At 40.6% G+C, this 21,707-nt stretch overlaps 1 protein-coding gene across 2 annotated transcripts in view; it reads right to left on the bottom strand.

Moving 5' to 3' along the window:
- Positions 1-21,321, bottom strand: part of MIPEP (mitochondrial intermediate peptidase) — a 177,052-nt gene extending 155,731 nt beyond the window's left edge. For both annotated transcript variants that reach the window (XM_066381009.1, XM_066381010.1), the window contains exons 1-7: positions 21,039-21,321; positions 19,541-19,714; positions 16,514-16,602; positions 13,054-13,140; positions 6,774-6,837; positions 2,107-2,289; positions 1,403-1,559 (exon numbers count right to left, since the gene is read on the bottom strand). In XM_066381009.1, coding sequence (XP_066237106.1) covers positions 1,403-1,559; positions 2,107-2,289; positions 6,774-6,837; positions 13,054-13,140; positions 16,514-16,602; positions 19,541-19,714; positions 21,039-21,227 — 943 coding nt within the window. In that variant the 5' untranslated portion in view covers positions 21,228-21,321. The remainder of the gene's footprint in view (positions 1-1,402; positions 1,560-2,106; positions 2,290-6,773; positions 6,838-13,053; positions 13,141-16,513; positions 16,603-19,540; positions 19,715-21,038) is intronic.
- Positions 21,322-21,707: the final 386 nt, after the last annotated feature.

Genomic DNA, 21,707 nt, shown 5'->3' with positions numbered 1-21,707 from the left:
TCTCTTCCCCTCCTGCAGCCAGGGCTCCATTGGAGCAAAGATGGCCCGGGTGCTGGGGATGGCTCCTTGGCCTCTGCCCCAGGCACTAGAGTGGCTCTGGTCACGACAGAGCGACGCCCCGGAGGGGCAGAGCATCGCCCCCTGGTGGGCAGAGCGTGGCCCCCTGGTTGGCATGCCTGGTGGATCCTGGTCGGGCGCATGCGGGAGTCTGTCTGGCTGTCTCTCCCCGTTTCCAGCTTCAGAAATTAAAAAAAAAAATGGGATATACAAATTGCCCTCATGCTGGCAAGAAATCATTAATAATAATGGCAATTATATTATTTAATAAAGTTTATTGACGGTAAGAAAAACTTGTATTTTGTTTTATTCCAAAAACGGACAGAACTTTCCGGTAGACCTTATATATAAAACTCAACATCACAAAATAAAATCCAATAAGAAAATGGGCAGAGGACCTTAAAAGACATTTGTCCAAAGATGACATACAGATAGAAACAGATACATGAAAAGATGCTCAGCATTACTAATCATCAGGGGAATAAAAATTAAAACCACATTGAGATACCACCTCACACCTGTCAGAATGGCTATTATCAAAAAGACAAGTAATAAGTGTTGGTGAGGATGTGGCAAAAAAGAAACCCTTATTCACTGTGGTGGGGACTGTAAACTGGTGCAGCCAGAATGGAAAACAGTATGGGTATTCCTCAAAAACTTAAAAATATAACTACCATATGACCCAGCAATTCAACTCCTGGGTAAATCGCTAAAGAAAACCAAAGCTGTAATTCAAAAAATATATGTATCCCTATGATCACAGCAGCATTGCTTACAATAGCCAAGATATGGACGCAACCTAGGTATCCATCAACAGATGAATGGATAGAAAAAAAAATAAAGCTGTGGTTCACATAGATAATAGAATACAACTCAGCTTATGAAAAAGAATGAAATCTTGCCATTTGAGACAACATGGATGCACCCAAAGATTATTACATTAACTGAAATAAGATCAATACTATGTGATTTTACTTATATGTAGAATCTAAAAAAACGAACAAAACAAAAACAAACTCATAGTTGCAGAGAAAGAACTGATGCTTGCCAGAAAAGGCAAAGGGAATAAAGAAGCACAAACTTCCAGTTAGAAACTAAGTCATGGGAAATACACAGCATAGGAAATAGTCAATCATATAATAACTAAGTATGGTGACAGAGATGGTCACTAGACTTATTGTGGTGATCACTTTATAAGGTATATAAATGTTGAATCATTATGTTGTACACCTGAAACTAATATAATATGGTATAATCAAAAATAAATTCAAAAAAAGTTTTAAGTCAGAAGTTCAATTTCATTAAAATTATATTTTGTCCTTAAAAGTTGGATAAATAGGCTTACCTGGATTTTTAGCTATTGTTCCTTGAAGAGCTCTGTGTGAATATGTAGAATACCCTACTAACTTTGCCAGAATATCTCTGCTGCTAAGCAGTTCTTCTAAACATCTCAACTGACCAGGATTGGGATAAAGAAAAATTTTATAAGCAGCTTCTCGCACCTATATTTAAATAGCAGAAGATAAAAGACATAAATATCATAATACAAAGTCCTATGCAATAATTACATAGGCTAACTCACTATTTCATTCTTCAGGTGGTCAGCGCTATAAAATAAAATAATAGCTTGCACAGGTGAATCAAGCTTTTAGACTCATAAACTGGTAAGAGATACAACAATATACTTGACTAGAGTTCTCTGTCATTGGTTATGGTCAGACAAAATTGTATTGAATGCACATGCCATAAAGCACCTTTAACCAGGTGAAGTAAAAACTAATACATATTAAAAATCTGAATAGTCTAGAATGTCAATCATTACTGTTATTTGATCATGCTTTAAAAATGACTTCTTCATAACACATAAATAATTAAACAATTTTTATCATTCAAAGCATTTATGGAATTAATAATCCCAAAGTTAAATGTTTCGGGGTTAGCAACACTGAATTATTTTTAACGGTATGATACATTATCGCTGAACTTGGGTTAAAACAGTAGCAGCACAGCGATGGGCCCAGAATCATAAAGAGAACGGAACACACATACCAAGTCATCCGGTGCTTCCGCATGTAGACCATCAACTATCACATGATCGCCAGCAAGGACGAAGTTCTGGTGAATGTGTTCTGGTAAGAGATGCTTCTCAATCTTGTTGGGAAAGTTGGCTCCCATAAGAAATGTACTACTCAAATCCAAGATTTTAACATTCAGGTCCACTGCTCTTTTCCGCTATTTGGGGGGAGGGGGTGAAAGTTATTTAAAGACATTTAAAGCAATACTTCACAATGAATTGAATAGACAATCTAAAATGATGACAGATCAATATTAATATTAAATTTTCAATTTAATAAGATACTGAATATATTAAATAATTAAAGGATTATTAAATATATTATTTATGTCTTAAATGTATAACATACTGTAAGTAACATATTAATTCTACTTTTGATAGAGATTTAATATCCCAACAAAAAGAGTATTCTTATGATGTACAATGCTTCCATGCTTCAAGACTCAACTTCTAGAGTTCTATTTTATGTCTAACTTCTAGAGTTCTATTTTATGTCTATTTGAAATTAATAACATTAGAAAGTACAGAATCTTACCCTATCCTCCCAAAATCTCTTGGTTTAGATAATCTAGTTGAATTCAGTCAATACAATGCTTGAAAGTATTTTTAGATTAAAAAATTAAGTATCTGAAAGGCAGATGAGAAAAGATACTGCCTGAAAAGATCAGACTTTTAAAAGGTGAGGCGAAGGAAAGGAATGATCACAATTCTTCACAAGAGGGTAGAGGACAACCAGGAGGGGAACATTTAGAAGTTCTGATGTTGCATGTACTTAAGTATTTAGAAAATGACAGCAGTGGAATGGTGAGACCCAGACTGGAGCCCCTAAGGCAGTAGCACATCTTCTTGCCCTCACTGTCCAGATACAAGCCACCACCAATGATCATGGGGATGGTGTTGGCACATCTAGCAGAGTTTTATCTTACAGTCATAGCTTTAGGACACACAGTCTTCTGAAAGCACATGTACAACTGAAGGGGCACCACAAATGTTTCGGATGGAATGTGAATGTAAACTATAGTTCAGTTCCACTGGAGGACAAGAGATGAATTTTCAGTTATTTATACTAGAAAACTGGACAGGCATCTGGACCTGGGCATATGACAGACGTCATGTGGAAGCATATGCAAGTCTTTCTGGGAAAGGAGTCAATAGCTCTCAATGAATTCTAAACAATATTATGAGCCTAAAAAATGATTAAGCAGTACTAACAGATATTTTTTACAATAAATATACAAGGTGCAGATGTACACTTGATAAGATGCTAAAAGATCAAATATATCTTACTAACCCAAAATTTTCAATATAGAAAATTCAAACTTGATGTGAAAAATATTTTTTCAGATGTCCTAGTATCTTTATAGTCCAGATTTCTTTTGCTTCCTTTGTTTCTGATATGGCCAATTAGCCCCACCTAATGGTAACAAGTAGAATAACAGAAAAGGTGAAAGATGGAATTCCAGGAGTTACAAAAATTTTCCCCAGAGCTTTTACTATTAAAAAAAAAAGATAAAATTATTTTTAAAATATTTTCATCTGTTCAAATTCCTGGAAAAATAAAAACTGGGTTGAATTCCTGTCTTCACCAGCTACGAGTCATTTCATCATCCTGAGATAATTAAATGAGCAGTATGCTAAACACTGAAGTCTATGAAATTGTTATTGCTAAAAAACATATACTTCCTTCCATTTTAAATTTGTAAATTATATTAAATGAGACCTTTCAAATTAAATAAGAAAAAACCTAGAAATAATATAGAAAGAATATATGCCTTTAAGATTTGTAGATTATATTGTTGGGTTTATTTCAAGATCTTTCTTTTAAAAAAATGTAACGTGTCTTCCATTTATCCTGTCTTGGTGGAATGAATACCTTTGAGAACTAACATAGAAATTACAAGAGGGGAATTTAGCAGGCTTAAGTTACTTGCTTCTTTAATGTCCGTGGGTTCCCAGGGAGTTACTTTCTTAGAAGGGCAGCTACTCTTGCAAAAATGTACAATAAAGAAACAGGTCAATGCTAATGGAGCTGACCTTGATTTGATACATATTACTATTTAGTATAATTTCAAAAACATCTTTCATGAAGACTAAATAATATAGATATTCAGCTACAATCTTCCTCTTGAAGATATCAAACTTGATTAATATTAGCTGACATGATTCATTATATATTCATTGAATATTTTATTGAGTCCAAAACTGGTGTGCATTAAAAACATGATCCATGCCTGACCAGGTGGTGGTGCAGTGGATAGAGGATCGGACTGCGACGTGGAGGACCCAGGTTCGAAATCTCAAGGTTGCTGGCTTGAGTGCAGGCTCATTCAGCTTGAGAGCAGGCTCACCAGCTTGAGCGAGGGTCGCTAACTTGAGCATGGGATCATAGACATGACCCCATGGTTGCTGGCTTGAGCAAGGGGTCACTCGCTCTGCTATAGCCCCCCGCCCCCGGTCAAGGCACATATGAGAGAGCAATCAATGAACAACTAAGGCGACTAAGGAGCCTCAACAAAGAATTGATGCTTCTCATCTCTCTCCCTTCCTGTCTGTCTGTCCCTAACTGTCCCTCTCTCTGTCTCTCCCTCTGTGTCTCTGTCACAAAAAAAACAAAACCAAACAACAATAACAAAACAACATGATCCATACTCTGTCAAGAAACATATTAATTTACGTAAGGATTTACTAATAATAACTTCAATAAAAAGCAATTAAAGATAAATATTGTATTTGTGAAATAAGTAAAATATGAATTCAATTGAATACAGACTTCCACCCTGGAGATTGCAAAAAGCTTTGCAGACAACTGTGGGCTGAAAGTGAAGCTTTAACAGGCGTTTCAGGCAGGCAAATCTGGTGAGCATGCAGAGAATGGCACAGGACCGCAAATGGGATCCAGTGTCATTAATTCACTGAAGCGCAGGGAGAGCTGCGGAAGCACTGCCATGTGTTAACTGCTATTGGCACTTTTTCAGCAGGTAATGGAGAGTCACTGAAAATTCTGGGCAGGAGAGTAACAATCAGATCAACGCTTTAAGGAAATGACTCCAATGTTCAGGGACAGGTTAGACTGACCATCAGAAGACCTGCAGGAAGGGCTAGCTGAATAGGCTTGAGGGTGTTTGACATATGAGGCAGGACACATTCAGGTTTCCAGTTGTGAGTATATGAAACACAGAGTGTATTCTTATACTATTTTTTTTATTAATTATTGTATTATTTTCCATACAAACAACTATAAACCTATTTTTACCAAACCCTATATATGAAATATGCCCCTTTTAACTCTGTGACTTCGTATAAATCATATAACCTCTGATGTCTCAGTTTTTTCATCTACATATAAAACAGGAATAACAGTAGCAACCAGCCTCAAAGTTGTTATTAAGATATGATTAGAAATATATGCTTTAAATAGCATATATTTAATCACTCTTAATTCTAATGAGTATCAAGAAGACAAATGACTTTAGGACAGCCCAGGAGTTTTGGGGGGATGCAGACAGATGCTGGAGATCTAAAGGAATAATCAGGGACTTGGTCACTGATAATGACATGAAAATACTGGGAACAGAAAAAATGCAAACTGACCTTAAAACTTTGAGTGACTCAGAGACTAGTGGTAACATTGGTACAGAGAATTAAATAACTGGCTTGAGGAGGGGAAAATGTGTCCATTCTTGAATTCACAATATCACTTATTAGCCTTGTGGATTCTGGGAAGGCACACCCTGGTTCAGGGTTAGGCCAGGAGTCAAAGATTGAGTCTTAAAGCCACACAAAAACATCAGTGTGGGAGTGGCCCCAGTGGTTAGTTCCTCAAACCCTGTACCAATCAAAATGACATTACCTATTGTATGTGATACATATCGCAAGACCCAGCCTTCTACTTTCCAAGATACTCTAATAAACTAATTTCTATTAATAGGTTAACTGGTTTTATACTATACTTATTAGGAGGAGAAAAAAAAAGCACAGCCATATAGTCTAGATGCAGGCAAGCACGGGAGACACTGCAGAGCAGGCGGCCTTTCAGTGGTGGCCAAGTCACTCATTCATCCAACCTGGAGCTAGCTACCGAAATGAGGCACTGTTTCCTAAGATGTAATGTTTTAGAATGAGCAGTGGCCAGGATTAGAAGTCCTGGAAACTAAGGATGGGAACTTGAATAAATCACTTTGTCTTGTTTCTACATCTATAAAATGAGGCGGTCTGGACAATATATTAGGCCCCTTGCATCCCAACTTAAACAATGTCTGACCTATACACACTGCTTCAGAAGCAGAACTGTGTGGCTCCGTCAAAGACACCTTTAATATGAATAAATACACCTATCTGCAAGTCTTAACAATATCCCTGTACTTCCACCTCCAAATCTCACTCTATGGTGTAGGCATTCCTCTTCACTTGCCTTGTCTTTCCTGATACTGAGCAGTTCATCCTGACCCCAAGCCATCTAAAACACCCCTACTATCTGAAGTCATCTTTTAATTCTGAATTATCATGGGTGACAGGCCAACTTCGGAGAGCCCTGCATTCAAATACAACCAATTCAAGCTGTACATGAGCACTGAAGCAACAAGGGTATCAACTAAATATTAGTAAAACAACAGGACCCAAAACCCAGAAAGGAAAGTTTTACCTTTTCTTTGTCTAGATGGATTCCACTGATTTCAAAATCAAACATAAACAGCTCGGCCACTCGCCTATAAATAAAAGGAACCCCAGGTTATAATAGGTAGAATAATTATTAACAAAAATTAACTTTTTTGCTAAATAAAATGGCCTTTCTCAACCTTCAAAAACCCAGATGTTTACACACATACACAAACACACACGCACTCCTGCACACTGTCTGTATGAAATGAAGTCAGACAAAACATCTAGCTGAGTGGGTTTTTAAGCTCTTCAATGGTGATCCAGTGTCATCTGTATTATGCTAACTGTACAGTAAGCTTTAAACTGAACCAAAGGAATGATGATTACTCCAATGAAAACAAACTTATCTGCTGCTTTTTTCCAGAGGAGATGGAAATCTTTTCAACTGTTCAGCTGTTTTTCTTTCAAAAAATATTTAGTGTATACTGTATGCAATGTACCAAATTAATACTTGTGGGACATACATACATGCCACAACTGGATAAGCTTATATATTTCCAACTATAATTCATGTAATATTTAGCATGTGTATTTAACAGAACTATACTGTAATCTGCTTGTGGGTAAAGACTTAGGTATATTCCAAATGGCACAGTTTCATAAAAAGATAAATACAATTTAAATGAATGAATAAATACAAGGTGAAAGAAATAAAAAATTTCTTAATAGAGATACAAATAAAGGGTTTGGTAAGTACAAAAAGAGACGAACAATAATACCCTTTGATGTGTCAGCCATATTTAAAGTCTGACTTCCCTCTTCACTACTGAAAAACAGGCTCTTCATCAGCTTCAACATTCAAACCTCTTCCCATTGTGTTAAATTTGCCTAAGACTTGGGAATTAGTATCACTATTGTTAGAAGTACAGTAAATTAAAGAAAACGTGTACTGGAAATAAGACATCATCATGCTATGGTACAAAAGCATGGGTTGGGACAGCTCTTCAAATATATTAGAGTAAAAATATATTGTACCTGACTTCCAGGAGATAATAGACCATCATCCCTCTTAAACATGACTAATATTACAGGATCAGGGAAAAAAAGTATATCTTTCAGGCTGCTGTCACCCTTGCCCTGACACATTGCAACCGCCGCTGCCGGGTCCCTTCCCTTCAGTCTCGCACTCCAGCAAGATGGTTTTTCTCAAGGTCGGAAGTCTAGCATGATTAACCTGACATCTCATGAAATGTCCCATCCTCCATGATGAGATCTCTGAACACTGTCCTCTACCACCAACTAAATCCAGGGCCTCTGCTATGGGCTCCAACAGCATTTGTGATTTCTGCTTTAAAAAGAATTGTTGGATGACCACACAATTTTTTGAAAGGTTGTGTTGAGTCCACATGATGGAAAGTCATGTGTTGAGAGGTCTTCATTGTACATGGCTATACAAGCTTTATATGGATATTAAATACAGTAGGCAAAGAAGGAACAAAAAAAAATAGCTTTAACCAATGTTTAAATAAGTCAATATATGTACTGCAAAATATGAAAAACAATTACAATGTGTTTTTTATGTATGAGCTTATTCTTTTTTATTTGTGGAGTACAAACCTGTGAAAGACACCATGATAATTACTTACTTCAACTCCATCCAAATCCCAATAATTAAATACAAAATAATTTACACTTGGACAATTTTTCAAAGACCCTCTGCATGAAATTCAGTTTTTCTTCCAACTATTTGAAGCTACTTAGAATATTAAACTCTTTGATGTTGAGCTGTAAATTGAGTTTCTTGGCTAATGAGAACAGTTCTCTTTTTAATCCTGCTGCAAGCTTGAAGCCAATTTCAAGTGCAACACTTCTTTCTGTTAACATTTCATACTTTTTTTTCTGTAATTATGTTATCCTGGCATTTGACCTACTCTTCTGGCTCTTGACTTTTCATAATGGACATATTTATCTTCCTGATTACGATATATTACCTTTCTGAAACTCAATAGAACACAGTAATAATTTACTAGTTTCCTTCTTTCTTAAATAATGTAAGGATTTACTCAAGCCCCTAAACCCCATTTTTTTCTACTTCATATTGATCTCATTTCCTAAAGAGTCAACCTAAAAAACATACCACTCTTATCTAGCAAAGGTACTGGCTGTTTTAATAAAAGAAAGATAAAAGAAGTTGATAAATTGGTGATGAAAATCTATTTTATAAACTTATTATATAACAGCTTTACTACAGAAAGGTATGAAAAATTAAAATCACTAATCCCACCAAAGATAATCTCTATTAAAATTCTTATAGCATTTTCTTCCAATCTACTTTTTCTTTCTTTAAGGCTATGAAGAACATGTTAAATTATATTAAGATAAGGTTAGATATTTGCACAGTGCTAGCATGTAGTAGGTACCTGAAAAATGTTTGCTGAGTTTCTAAATGAATATAAGGGGCACTACATTTGTTCCCTCACTCAACACAGCTCCCAGGTGCCATGCCAGGTAGGCTGGGGTGTCTGGGGAAACTCAAAGGGATCTCGTCTTGCCAAGCATAGGCGGAGGCAGCATCTCTGTCTCATGAAGATACTGAACTGATGGTAACTAACTTGTGGCTCACACCAACAATGCAGACCCTGCCTTGCTCTCTATCCAACCTACTTTCACATCATACACCACTTACAGAGAATAACTGAGACCCAAGTACTCAGACTTCTATATCTTGCTTTCTCTTGAAAAATTTTATCACAAACATTGAATATTTCTCTACATCTTTAAATATTCTTTGAAAACATGGCTTTTAATGTTTGTATTCTGTTTTGTCATATGGACTAAAACTGTTTTCATTTTTCCCAGTCCCGTAAAACATGCTAGGATGAAAATGCTGTGCCATACATTCCTTTATCCTTGTTTTTTTCCTTAGGATAAACTCCAAGAAATTAAAATCATCCCAAAGTACGAACCTTGATATATATACTAAACTATCCTCCATAAAGATTTATCAATTTGTATTTAACTAGAGAGGATTCATTATCCCAAACCATTAAAACATGACTCTTACTCTGTTTCAACTTCGTCAACTGCTGGGCTCCTTGCTTTGCCACACCTTTCTGTAATCGTAAATCACAACTGCGAATACTCTGTACTAGATATTGACAAGCATCTTACATTCATTATTGCGTTGCAACCTCAGAATAATCTAAAGTGCTTTTTTATTTTCCTCTTAGAGAGGAGAAAGCCAACACTTGTGAAGCTATGAGCCAAAATCCAATCGAGACGGTTTAATTCTAGAGGTCACATTTCTAGCCACTCCTATCCACAGAATACCAGAATTATTACATATTGTTATAAGTTTATTTTATTTTTTAAAATATTTTTTAAATTTATTTTTAGGGGGGGGGAGAGAGAAAGAAAGGGAGAGTGAGAAAGGGGGAAGAAGCAGGAAGCATCAACTCATAGTAGCTGCTTTCTATATATGCCTTGACCTGGCAAGCCCAGGGTTTTGAACAGGCGACCTCAGCATTTCCAGGTGAACGCTTTATCCACTGCACCACCACAGGTCAGGTTATTGTTACATCATTTAATAGCCATCTGTTGCTATTTCTTATTTTGTGAAATGAGAATTTCACAAAAAGAATCCTTAACCCATTTTTTTCTATAAAAGCGTTCCCTTTTCTCTTCTTTTTATTTAATATGCAAGGCATTTTAACATAGTAAGTACAATAACCCTGTATTATGTAACATTTATCAGTTAACATTTGCCCCATTTGTGTATCCTGACTTTGAATGTAAAAAAGTTTTGCCATACCAAAATCTGAAGTTTTGATATAATCAAATCAATCTTTCCTTTTGTGGTCTAACTTTGGTTATCATGCAAAGACTTTCCACATTCCAAGATCATCAACATTTTTGTGATTTATTTTTTAAAATACTTAAATTTTTAATTAATCTACTTTCCCCCCAAGTAGTTATCCATTGGCCTGACATCATTTACTGAAAACCAAGTCTTTCCCTACTGATGTAAAATGACACTGCTATCACATACTAAGTAGTTTAATGTATATGTGTGTCTGTGTCTCAAATTTATTCTTTCATTGACCTAACTGTCCATTCTGGCATTAGTATAATGCTCTTTCAAATACAATATTTTTATAATACGTTTTATTATCTGTTACAAGTTCCTTTTTTGTACTTCGCCAGATTTTTCCTGCCTATTCTGGCATATTTATTACCTATGAGTACAAAATCATTTTAAGTAAGAAAAACAAAAAACTTCCTTAGACTGGATAGCATTAAACTTTCAGACCAGTAGAGAACACTATTGAGCTTTCTTCCTTCTTACCTAAACAGACAGTATGTTTCCCCATTTAAATATCATTTTTCACACTTCTCAGGTATGACTGTGTGAGGCTCTGTACTCTGCTTTCCTGAGATTATTCCAAGGTGTATTACAGCTTTCGTTGCTCTTGTGAATGGGATCTTCCCTCCATTGCATTTTCTGGAGAATGTGTTTGTTATATTCTTTGCATACAACAAAGCTCCTGATGGTTTTGGAAAACCTCAAGTAAAACAGGTTTCTTTATGGATGGGCTTCTCAGAGACTCTAATATACTACAATTCTTCAAGAGGGGAAAATACAATATCAGATTTCAAACTTACTCACCAGTGGGGCCCTTCTAAGAGTATTTTTGAATAAAACTAGTATTTCAAGGAATATATCTAAGAATAGGTTGATGATATGCTCAATTTAAATTATTTCTTCTATATATTAATTTGTTACGACAAAATATTTTATTAAATCTATAATTCTTTGTTTAGACATTGTCTCATACTTTACCACATAAAAGGTTCCTTCTGGGTGTTAGCCAACACATTTCAGGATGTACAAGTACTCTTAGTTTCAATAATTATTACTTCAAATTCTTTTCTCCCACTTCAAAGACACCTTTCCTTCCTAGAACATTGATGTTCTACCCAGTCTATTTTTCCCAATGCATTTATCATTTTGTTATTTTAAAAACCCTATTGAAATTTTTAGTAGCATCTAGAAATGTGGTTTGTGTCCTATTAACACAAATCTTTTGTATCTAAAATGGTCTGCTAGTATACTAAAATTGTTAGTCATTAAATATGGAAAAGTCAATATTTATTAAAGTCATATTATGACTAACCTGCTGTTGTCAGTATCAACTGAGTCTAAATCCGGCAAAATCAGCAGACATTTACCTTTTACTTGTTTTGCTAATAAGGCAGTACAATGCTAAATACAATAGTTAAAATACAAACTATTCTTATGGTCCAGTTAGCTTTACTAGTCTTCTAAGCATCCGGAGCAATGAAGTGCAGTAAAACCAAACAAACACCCGCACACGGGCCATCAGGTGAAGGCATCCCTAAGACAGCCTCACTGTGCTACTCGTTCATCATGCTACTCACACACCAATTGACACAAGCTCGCATTATCAACTGGTCCTTGTTGAGCAGAGCTTCACTGGAAGTCACAGGCCAAATTTGAAGACAGAAAGAATAAAAGGAAGCAGGGGGAAGAAGAACCAAGAGTAAAAGGAAGAATGTGTTCCATAAATAAAAAGCAGATACACAAGTACAAACAGGTAACAAAAAACGTTATCTCTGTGTTATGGCACAAATAATATCTAGGTAGTTAACAATCCCTACAACACTTATTTTGTAAGTAAATACATTTGAGCAAAGAAATATGATATACAAAGCTCTGTATCAAATATATTTATGTATTAACTTAGAAATTGAGCTTTTCAATTCAGATGAATAAATATAACCTAGTGAACCAAAGCAACTCATTTCGAGGCTCTTGATATCCACCCAGTAAATAAAATCACTTTGATAATATCTTCTGGTGGTATCAATTTTGGAACTTTAAGCATGAAGCTAACTGTAATTATCAACTGTTGATCGGTATTGGTTCATTGGTTAAGCACCCCGCAGGACCTTAGTGTTGCAGGTGCCCAGGACGTAGCAGTGAACCAAACAAACCGGGTCCCTGTTCTCAAGGAGCTTCCTGTCTAGAGAAGGAGAAAAGGATCAACAAAGTAACAAACAAATGAGGTCATGTTGGAAGTGATTAGGACTAAGAAGGAAAACAAAGGGGATTAAGAGCATGACCTCTACAAGGATTTCTGGGGAGATACCATTCGAGTGGAGTCCTAAAGAAAGTGCGGGAGTCGTGTAAAGACCCCGCGGAGAAATGCTCCACACAGGGCTGTGAGTCCAGACCCTCCAGGGAGAGTGTCCCCGTCTCCCCTCCACAGTCACAGTCATAATGAATGGGAGGGAATGCGTACCTGGTTTCTGGATCAAGGGAATCCACAAGTTTGTCATCAGCTAGTAATTTTTGCAAACTTTGATGTAATTCCACATTTGTGTTCAACCTAGAAAAATTACAAATAAAAAAGTTAAATGATTTTCTAATACCTTCTTTTTGACTTTACATCAAGAGAATTATGTCAGATTCTAGCATACACTTGCAGAGGCCAAAAGGTTGACGTTTTATTTCATTTCTTCATCTGCACTAGGAAGAGCATTCAGCATACTGACCAGCAGTCTGCTGTCAGCATGAAAGCAGAAACTGTTTGGAAGGTACAGAGGTAAATTTCAAGTCAGTTGGCAGCTGGAGCCTGAAGACCACACAGGAGAGAGCAGAGAATGTGGTAACTGGGGATTTCACTAACCCACCGCCTTTCAGAACCACTCCCAGTGAGCAATATGCAGTAGCCATGTCTTGGTGACTCCAAGTCAGGGGAGGAGTGACGATGGAAGGAATCATGGACAATACAAAGATTCTGCAGTCTGGACCTGCGTGCCCTGGGCAACCTTGGCTCATATGGGTGAGAATGCCAGGCCCACTATGGGGACTCCAGGACACAAGCGTCAGAGCCACACACTCAGGCTGCGACACAGGCCTCATTCTCCTCTGTGACCTTGCACAAATTATTTGAACCCCTCAGCTGTTGAACCTTAGGTTGCCCTATGGTGAAAGCGCACACTCCCCATACCAATGAGCCCTAGCTACTGACAGGCAGCCTGACAGCCTGCCCTCAGCAGCCCCTACCTGAGCACTGCTCTCAACCCAAGCCCACAGGAGCACCTCCGGGCCTGAGCTCATCTTCCCTGGATGCCAAGAAGCTCCGACACACTCAGGGCTAACCAGAGAGCTGGTTCTAGACACAGAGTGGGCCCTGCCTCCTGGGTCCTCAGGGAAGGGCGAGGCTATGAGAACCGTCTGCCAGTCCTACTCAGAGACTCTTGGATGGTCAGGTTCCCCAGTCAGGTCACAATCAAAACACTGCAGTTCTAAATAAATCAAAGAATTTCTGTTGCCACCATTCTCACAGCCACCTCGAAAACCAAGGGAATTGAGACAGTCACCTCCAATCAAAAAACTCAACAAGGACAGGCACACGTCCTGTCCTGCCCCCAGGCAGCCATCCCAGGACACCTGGAGAAACTGTGCATGTCCAGCCCCGCCAGGCCTGTTCACCTACAGCGCCACTCCACGTCAAAGGGCAGCAGGCTAGAGGCAGCCCGCACTGCCCTCTTCAGAGCTGTGAGCAAATCTCCACAATCTCATGTCATAAGATCCTCAGATAAAACCTGTACTTTAGTATCTATTAGGCTTTAATTCTAAACAAAAACACTAGTTATAGGCTTCTCACAGATAATTATAGATTTTTAACAGATCAACCAAAGCATCTAGTTAAGATAGGACTCAGTTAATGAAAGAAGAAAATTACTCAGAGCACTCAGTGAGAATGAGAAACAAGGCGGTACTGGTGGCTATGAGCTGTCCGGTGGCCTTACTCTAGGCTCCTGGGCAGGCCTCACTCGGGGAGGCAAGGGAGTGTGATGAAGAGGAAAATGGAAATGCTCTCCAGGCGAAGAGAAGATTTTGGACAGACACTCTTGACAACACTTCACTATCAATTACGGTTCCCTTTTGTCCTCCCAGACAATTAAGGCCCAAACCCATTAGACCAGACAGAATCTGAGTGTCTGGGCTCCACACATCTTTCAGGACACCTCAGGCTGGGACCTGATGCTGTCTCTGGCTCTGACTTGTACCCTGAGGCCTTTCTCTAGGCAATGCTCTTTCTCCCAAAGAGTCCCCAGTTTCAGCCCCTTCTTCATGCTCACTGCCTGGAATTTGGAGGAACCAGATTTATCCCATTCAACAATTTGATTTTCAACGGTGATAACAAAAATGACTTGTCTTGTTTCAAAGAGAACAAATGGTGCTCAATGGAGGAAAAGCAGAAGCAATACATGCTGAAGTGTTAGGTCCTCCAGGAAGTCTTGTGAGCTGGAGAAGCCACCTCCACACTCGCAGTTCTCTTCCCCTCCTCCTCTTCCCCCCCCCCACGTCCCCTCCTCCTCCTCTCCCCGTCTCCTCCTCCACATTTTGGTTTGTGAAAGTCTTCTGATGCTGACTGGCCCTGGGTGGTTTTTGGTCATATATTCACGTCAGGCGAGCCGGTGCTCTCACTAGCTTCAGATACTTCTGGCATGACATCATGCACTCAAGTGATTTGAATACGGCACTCTTCATCCTTAGTTATTTTAATAAGCATCCTGGGAGCTCTCAGAGGTGGCCTAAAATATTGAAATTTAACTCTAAATCACTTTTAAAATAAGTCACTTCATCATAGCCTCAGCTTGCCTTGCATCTCCCTAGACCAGGGGTCTCAAACTCAACTCAGCATGTGGGCCGCAGAGCAAGATCACAGCCATTAGGCGGGCCGCACTAGGTCTACAAAAGGCAACTGTTTGTTACGCAACACTTTTCTCACTGCAGTTGAAAACAAAAAAAATCAGTACAACAAGCACAATCGTACATGCAGTTTACTCAGTGTCACAAAACGACCAGAAATTGTAGTTCGCATCACAACTGCTGTTAACTAAGCTAATATCTAGCTAGGATGCTAGAGAAATGAAAAATACAAGTAGGCCCCTAGGCTTACTTAATTTTATCCAAAATATTTTGAACTTCGTGGATTAGTCTGCGGACCGCACAAAATTGTTCGGTGGGCCGCGAGTTTGAGACCCCTGCCCTAGACCCCAATTCTACCTCCAAAGGGGTGCATGGCTGTTGTGTAGAGATAATGTTGGCTTCTTTCCCTGGGGTCCACAGCTCCAACACAACAGCAATTTAATTCCACCATAATCTAGAAACTCCAACTTCCCACTAAATACTAAAAGAAAATCCTAGTCTGACCTGTGGTGGCACAATGGATAAAGCGTCAATCTGGTACAATGAGGTTGTTGGTTCGAAACCCTGGGCTTGCCTGGTCAAGGCACATATGGGAGTTGATGCTTCCTGCTCCTCCCCCCACCCCACCATTCCCCCCCATCTCTAAAATGAATAGTCTTAAAAAAAAGTCTTTTTAAAAAAATCCTAACTTAATGTAAACAATGATAAGAATATTGGAGGTTTGCTATGAGCACTTTATATTTATTATTTTATTTCCATTACAACCCTAAGAGGCATATCATTTCATGACCCCCTTTATAAACAAGGAAAGTGACAGAAAAGACGAATAGCAGGCTCATAGTCACATTGGTTTTGCTGGGAAAGTGAGAGCAGGGACCTGCCCCAAGACCTCCCCATGCGCACCACACAGGGAAGCTGTGCAGGAGCCCGACCAGTCCCCACCCTGCTGGGAGGGACCAGCCCACTGGCACGTTTTCTAGAGCGTAATCCCCACACCCGCATCACTCAGGAGAGCAATGAAGGCAACCGGAACGTACTTTTCTACCATGGTGCCGATACTTCTACAAGCTTCGTCCGCCGCCTCTCTGAATGCCGGCTCTGGATGAGCAATTTTCACAAAATCAGCCTAATAAAGAGGAAAGACAAAACCAAAAGGGAATGTGATGAAAAGCTCTCTTCCAAGATCTCAGGGCGAATGAAAATCTATTTTAAAATGTGCCATTTGGCTTGACCTATGCATCTGTATTACTGAAATGTTTCTAGCTAGCAGGGCAAAGCAGCTTCTTTGAATGTTATTTTGTTCTTCCTTGGAATCAAGTCTGTTTTGGTCCAAAGACTTCAACACTTTTACTAACCTCTTTTTATTTTTTATTTTTTAATTTTTTAAATTAAGTGAGAGGTTGGCCCTGGCTGGTTGGCTCAGCGGTAGAGCCTCGGCCCGGCATGCAGGAGTCCCGGGTTCTATTCCCGGCCAGGGCACACAGGAGAAGCGCCCATTTGCTTCTCCACCCCTCCCCCTCTCCTTCCTCTCTGTCTCTCTCTCTTCCCCTCCCGCAGCGAGGCTCCATTGGAGCAAAGATGGCCCGGGCGCTGGGGTTGGCGCTGGGGTTGGCTCTGTGGCCTCTGCCTCAGGTGCTAGAATGGCTCTGGATGCAACAGAGCGACACCCCAGAGGGGCAAAGCATCGCCCCCTGGTGGGCATGCCGGGTGGATCCCGGTCGGGCGCATGCAGGAGTCTGACTGCCTCCCCGTTTCCAACTTCGGAAAAATGAAAAAAATAAAATAAAATAAAATAAAAATAAATTAAGTGAGAGGCAAGGAGGCAGGGAGGCAGAGGCAGATTTCCGCACGTGCCTGGACTGAATCCACCCAGCAAGCCCACTAGCGGGCGATGCTCCGTCCACCTGGGGCCCTTGCTCAGTTGCTCCTAGTGAAGGGAACTATTTCAGTGGCTGAGCCGAGGCCATCAGCCATCGTCAGTGCCCAGGGCCAAACTGCTCAAACCATTCGAGCCATGGCTGAGGGAGGGGAACAGAGAGAGAAGAGGAGGGGAGGGGTGGAGAAGCAGATGGTCACTTCTCCTGTGTGCCCTGACTGGGAATCGAACCCGGGACTTCCACACACAGGGCCTATGCTCTACCGCTGAGCCAACCCACCAGGAGTTACTAACTTTCTTTCAGAAAAGTCTTTCTCCTTCAAATATAAATACATAAAGGCCATTCTCTCTTTATAGCCCGTTAGTAAGTATGAATTCCAAGCCCCAGCCTAAACGGCATGCAACTACCACTGCTACTATACTGACCTCAGAATTAAACTGAGCTAGAATTTTTAAAAAAATGAAATGTAAAACTAGATTTTACATGAAAAGTTAATTGCAGTACATTGCAAAAGACAACACAGGGAAACTACAAAATATTGCATTGCACATTTTTTCCCTTCATTCTCCAAGAAGAAAACATATATGAATTATAACATAAAATAAGGTCACCATAGGTAAAATTTCCTAATTTTTATTACATAGTTTTAATGAAAAACATTTAAATCCATAGTTTTATACCACTTTTGATGTAACAATAACATTACTAATGCACTTGAACAATGAGCTATGGAGAATTAACAACCTATAGTATAGACTGACCGGGCGGTGGTGCAGTGGATAGAACGTTGGACTGGGATGCGGAGGACCCAGGTTCGAGACCCCGAGGTCGCCAGCTTGAGCGCGGGCTCATCTGGTTTGAGCAAAGCTCACCAGCTTGGACCCAAGGTCCCTGGCTTAGGCAAGGGGTTACTCTGTCTGCTGAAGGCCCAAGGTCAAGGCACATATGAGAAAGCAATCAATGAATAAGGTGTCACAATGAAAAACTAATAATTGATGCTTCTCATCTCTCTCCATTCCTGTCTGTCTGTCCCTATCTATCCCTCTCTCTGACTTTCTCTGTCTCTGTAAAAAAAAAAAAATACAACAAAACAACCTATAGTATAAATGACCAATTTACATATTGCAGAATTTATAATTGATACTAAAATTTAAAACACAAACATACATTTCAAAACTTGTTTGTAGTAGTGATGAGGAAAACAATACTGTTACATAGCAAGAGTATTAAAAAAGAAAAATAAAACAAAATGACCACTTGGTGGAAAATACAATTTATAAAATCGTTGTCTTATAATATTCTTTTTTTAAATTTTTAAATTTTGGAGTTTTTTTTTTTTTTTAGTGTGAGAGAGAGTGGGAGAGACAGGAAGGGAAAGAGATGAAAAGCGTCAAATACAGTGGTGGCACGTTAGTTGTTCATTGATTGCTTCTCATATGGGGGGGCAGTAACCCCTTGCTCAAGCCAGCAAGCTCTCTGATGTCTCTGACTTGGGCTCAAGTCAGTGACTTTGGGGTTTTGAACTTGGAACCTCAGCGTCCCAGGTCGACACTCTGTCCACTGTGCCAACACTGGTCAGGTAGTAATCATTCTTTTATTATGTATTACATGTATATTTTATTAAATATGCATATTAAAATACAAGTTCTAGGCCCTGGCCGGTTGGCTCGGGTAGAGCGTCGGCCTGGTGTGCGGGAGTCCCAGGTTCAATTCCCAGCCAGGGCACACAGGAGAAGCGCCCATCTGTTTCTCCACCCCTTCCCCTCTCCTTCCTCTCTGTCTCTCTCTTCCCCTCCCGCAGCCAAGGCTCCATTGGAGCAAAGTTGGCCCGGGCGCTGAGGATGGCTCTGTGACCTCTGCCTCAGGCGCTAGAATGGCTCTGGTTGCAACAGAGCAACGCCCCAGATGGGCAGAGCATCGCCCCCTGGTGGGCATGCCGGGTGGATCCTGGTCAGGCGCATGCGGGAGTCTGTCTGACTGCCTCCCTGTTTCTAACTTCAGAAAAATACAAAAAAAAAAAAAAAAAACAAGTTCTAAATATCACCTTTTCCTACACATTTGTCCCATTCAAAGTATACCCAACAGCTCACAAATGGTTCAGATGTTTTTAACCTTTATACGTCTAATATTAAACATAATAACCTTTACATTTTAATAGCTCGGCAGAGAGGGAGTTTCAAGTCTTACCAAGTCAGCCACCCTGCATAAGGCATCAGAGAGTTCGTCAAAGATGACCACAGTCTGCGGACCAGGTGGTGTGGAACACGCACGTGCCACCAGCACATCTGTCTTTCTCAAGGCGTTTTCTTGCGCAATATGAAATCCTTCTGGGGTACAGAGCTCAGGAACTCCAAACAGACCCTGAAATTCAATGAGCATTTCCAATTTATTATTAAAAGTATGAATTTTTGGTTTTATGTATCAGTACTTTTTTATAAAGAAATCTTGAGTTTTGTTGGTTTATTATAATTATAATATCTGTGATCACAGATATCACTTTCTCATTCCCCATGTTTTTAAAAAGTGTAATTTTTCTTTATTTTGTAATTATTTTATAAAAAACAATAGGTCGTGGCTGGTTTGCTCAGTGGTAGAGTCAGCCAGGCGTGTGGATGTCCATGTTCAATTGCAGTCACAGCACACAGAAGAAGAGACCATCTGCTTCTCCATCCCTCCCCTTCTCTCTCTCTCTTTCTCACCCCCTCTATCTGCCCCTTCCACAGCCAGTGACTCAACTGGTTCAAGCACATTGGCCACAGGTGGAGCTTATGCCTCAGGCCCTAAAAATAGCTCAGTTGCAAACATGGCCCCAGGTGGACAGAGCATCAGGCCCAGATGTGGGTTGCTGGTCGGATTCTGGTTGTTGTGGGAGTCTATCTCCCCTCCTTTCACTTGGAAAAGAAGGAAAAAAAATTAACTTCCTCTCAACAGTTTTTTGTTTTAAGAAAAATCAAGGGAGGTACTGGCTGGGTGGTTCAATGGATAAAGCTTCATCCCCAGGCATGGAGGTCTTCATCACATCCCCGATCAGGGCACATAGAAGCCATCAATGAGCACACAACTAAATGGGATTAAGCATAACCGCAAGTTGATTCTTCTCTCTCTCCCTCTAACTCCTCTCCTCTCTCTGCCTTCCTCTCTCAAATCAATGGAAAAGTTAAAAAAAAAGAAAAGAAAAGAAAAATAACAAGAGAGCCCAAAGCTTTGAAAGAAATTATGGGATTTCGAGCGTCAAAGGAATTACTAATGACAGCACTGGCAAGAACACTTGGACACCGCATGTGAACTCACAGGACAAGACCCCTTCTGCACGTGAGGTTCTGAGCAAAAGTGAACTTTAGTAGGGGCTGGGCTGGGGTGAGAGGGCAGGACCTGGCAGGCGGAATTCACTTCCCAGATGAACTCCTTTAAGTTCACGTGCGTGGAACAAGGGGTTCACAGAGATAGGTCCTAGGACCCAAACCGTGACCAGGGGACAAAGTAGAGATTGCCCCGCGCCCTTTAACCCAGCCCCTCAAAGTGGTGACCGGCAAAGTCACCAAGAACGCAAATAAGACCCTGCTGTACAACGTGCGTGCGCTGCCCATCGCCTCCCGGACCGGCAAAACCTGCCCCCATCCCCAACCGCGGAGAAGGGGGCAGCTCATCCCGGGTAAACGACGGGAGCCCCGCCGGCGCCGCTCACCCGGCGCTCGCCAAACAGGTCCGGGCGGTAGCCCTGGGGCTTGACATTGAAGGCGGCACCTACGGGAGACCAGCTGGTGCTGACCCCTTGGGCCCGGAGCCCTGCTCCGAGGCCTCCTAGGCACGGTCGGCCGGGCAGCACGGCTACAGCCGGGGCTGCAAGAAGCCCCAGCCTTCTGGTACACAACATTGTGTCCCCAGAACACTCCCTCCTGTCGCCCCGTGACCCAGCGCCGGCTTTTCGCGTCCACCCGGAGCTGGTGCCGGGCGTTTCCAAGGCAGCAGCCCACGCCAGTCACGTGACTCCAGCACTGTCCAATCGGAAAGCGAGGCCCTCAGGACGCGGGCACGTCTGCGTCCTTAGAGCAAGAGCGTCACCTCACCGCCTTCTCGGGTACCGCTTACGGTCTCGCGCCCCCGTGTGTCTGAAGTGAGGAACGGCGAAGATTTAGCTTACCACCAAAGGACTAGAGCAGGTGGACCAAGTTCACATTACAGGATGGGTTTTAACAGGAGAGGTAGTCAATACCCCGAGGAAGCAGCCTGGAGGGCTGAGGGTCTCCCCTGAAGGGAAGGGACCTCTGACATGCAATGACCCAAACTCCTCTTGAAAAGATGGTTGATATTAAATATACAATGTGACTTCACATCAAAGTTATGGCTGTGTGAC

The sequence above is a fragment of the Saccopteryx leptura genome, chromosome 4 (genome assembly GCF_036850995.1).
Source record: "Saccopteryx leptura isolate mSacLep1 chromosome 4, mSacLep1_pri_phased_curated, whole genome shotgun sequence".
NCBI lineage: Eukaryota > Metazoa > Chordata > Mammalia > Chiroptera > Emballonuridae > Saccopteryx > Saccopteryx leptura.
The sequence above is the reverse complement of the archived record's forward strand: the minus strand, read 5'-3'. Positions and strand labels throughout refer to the sequence as shown.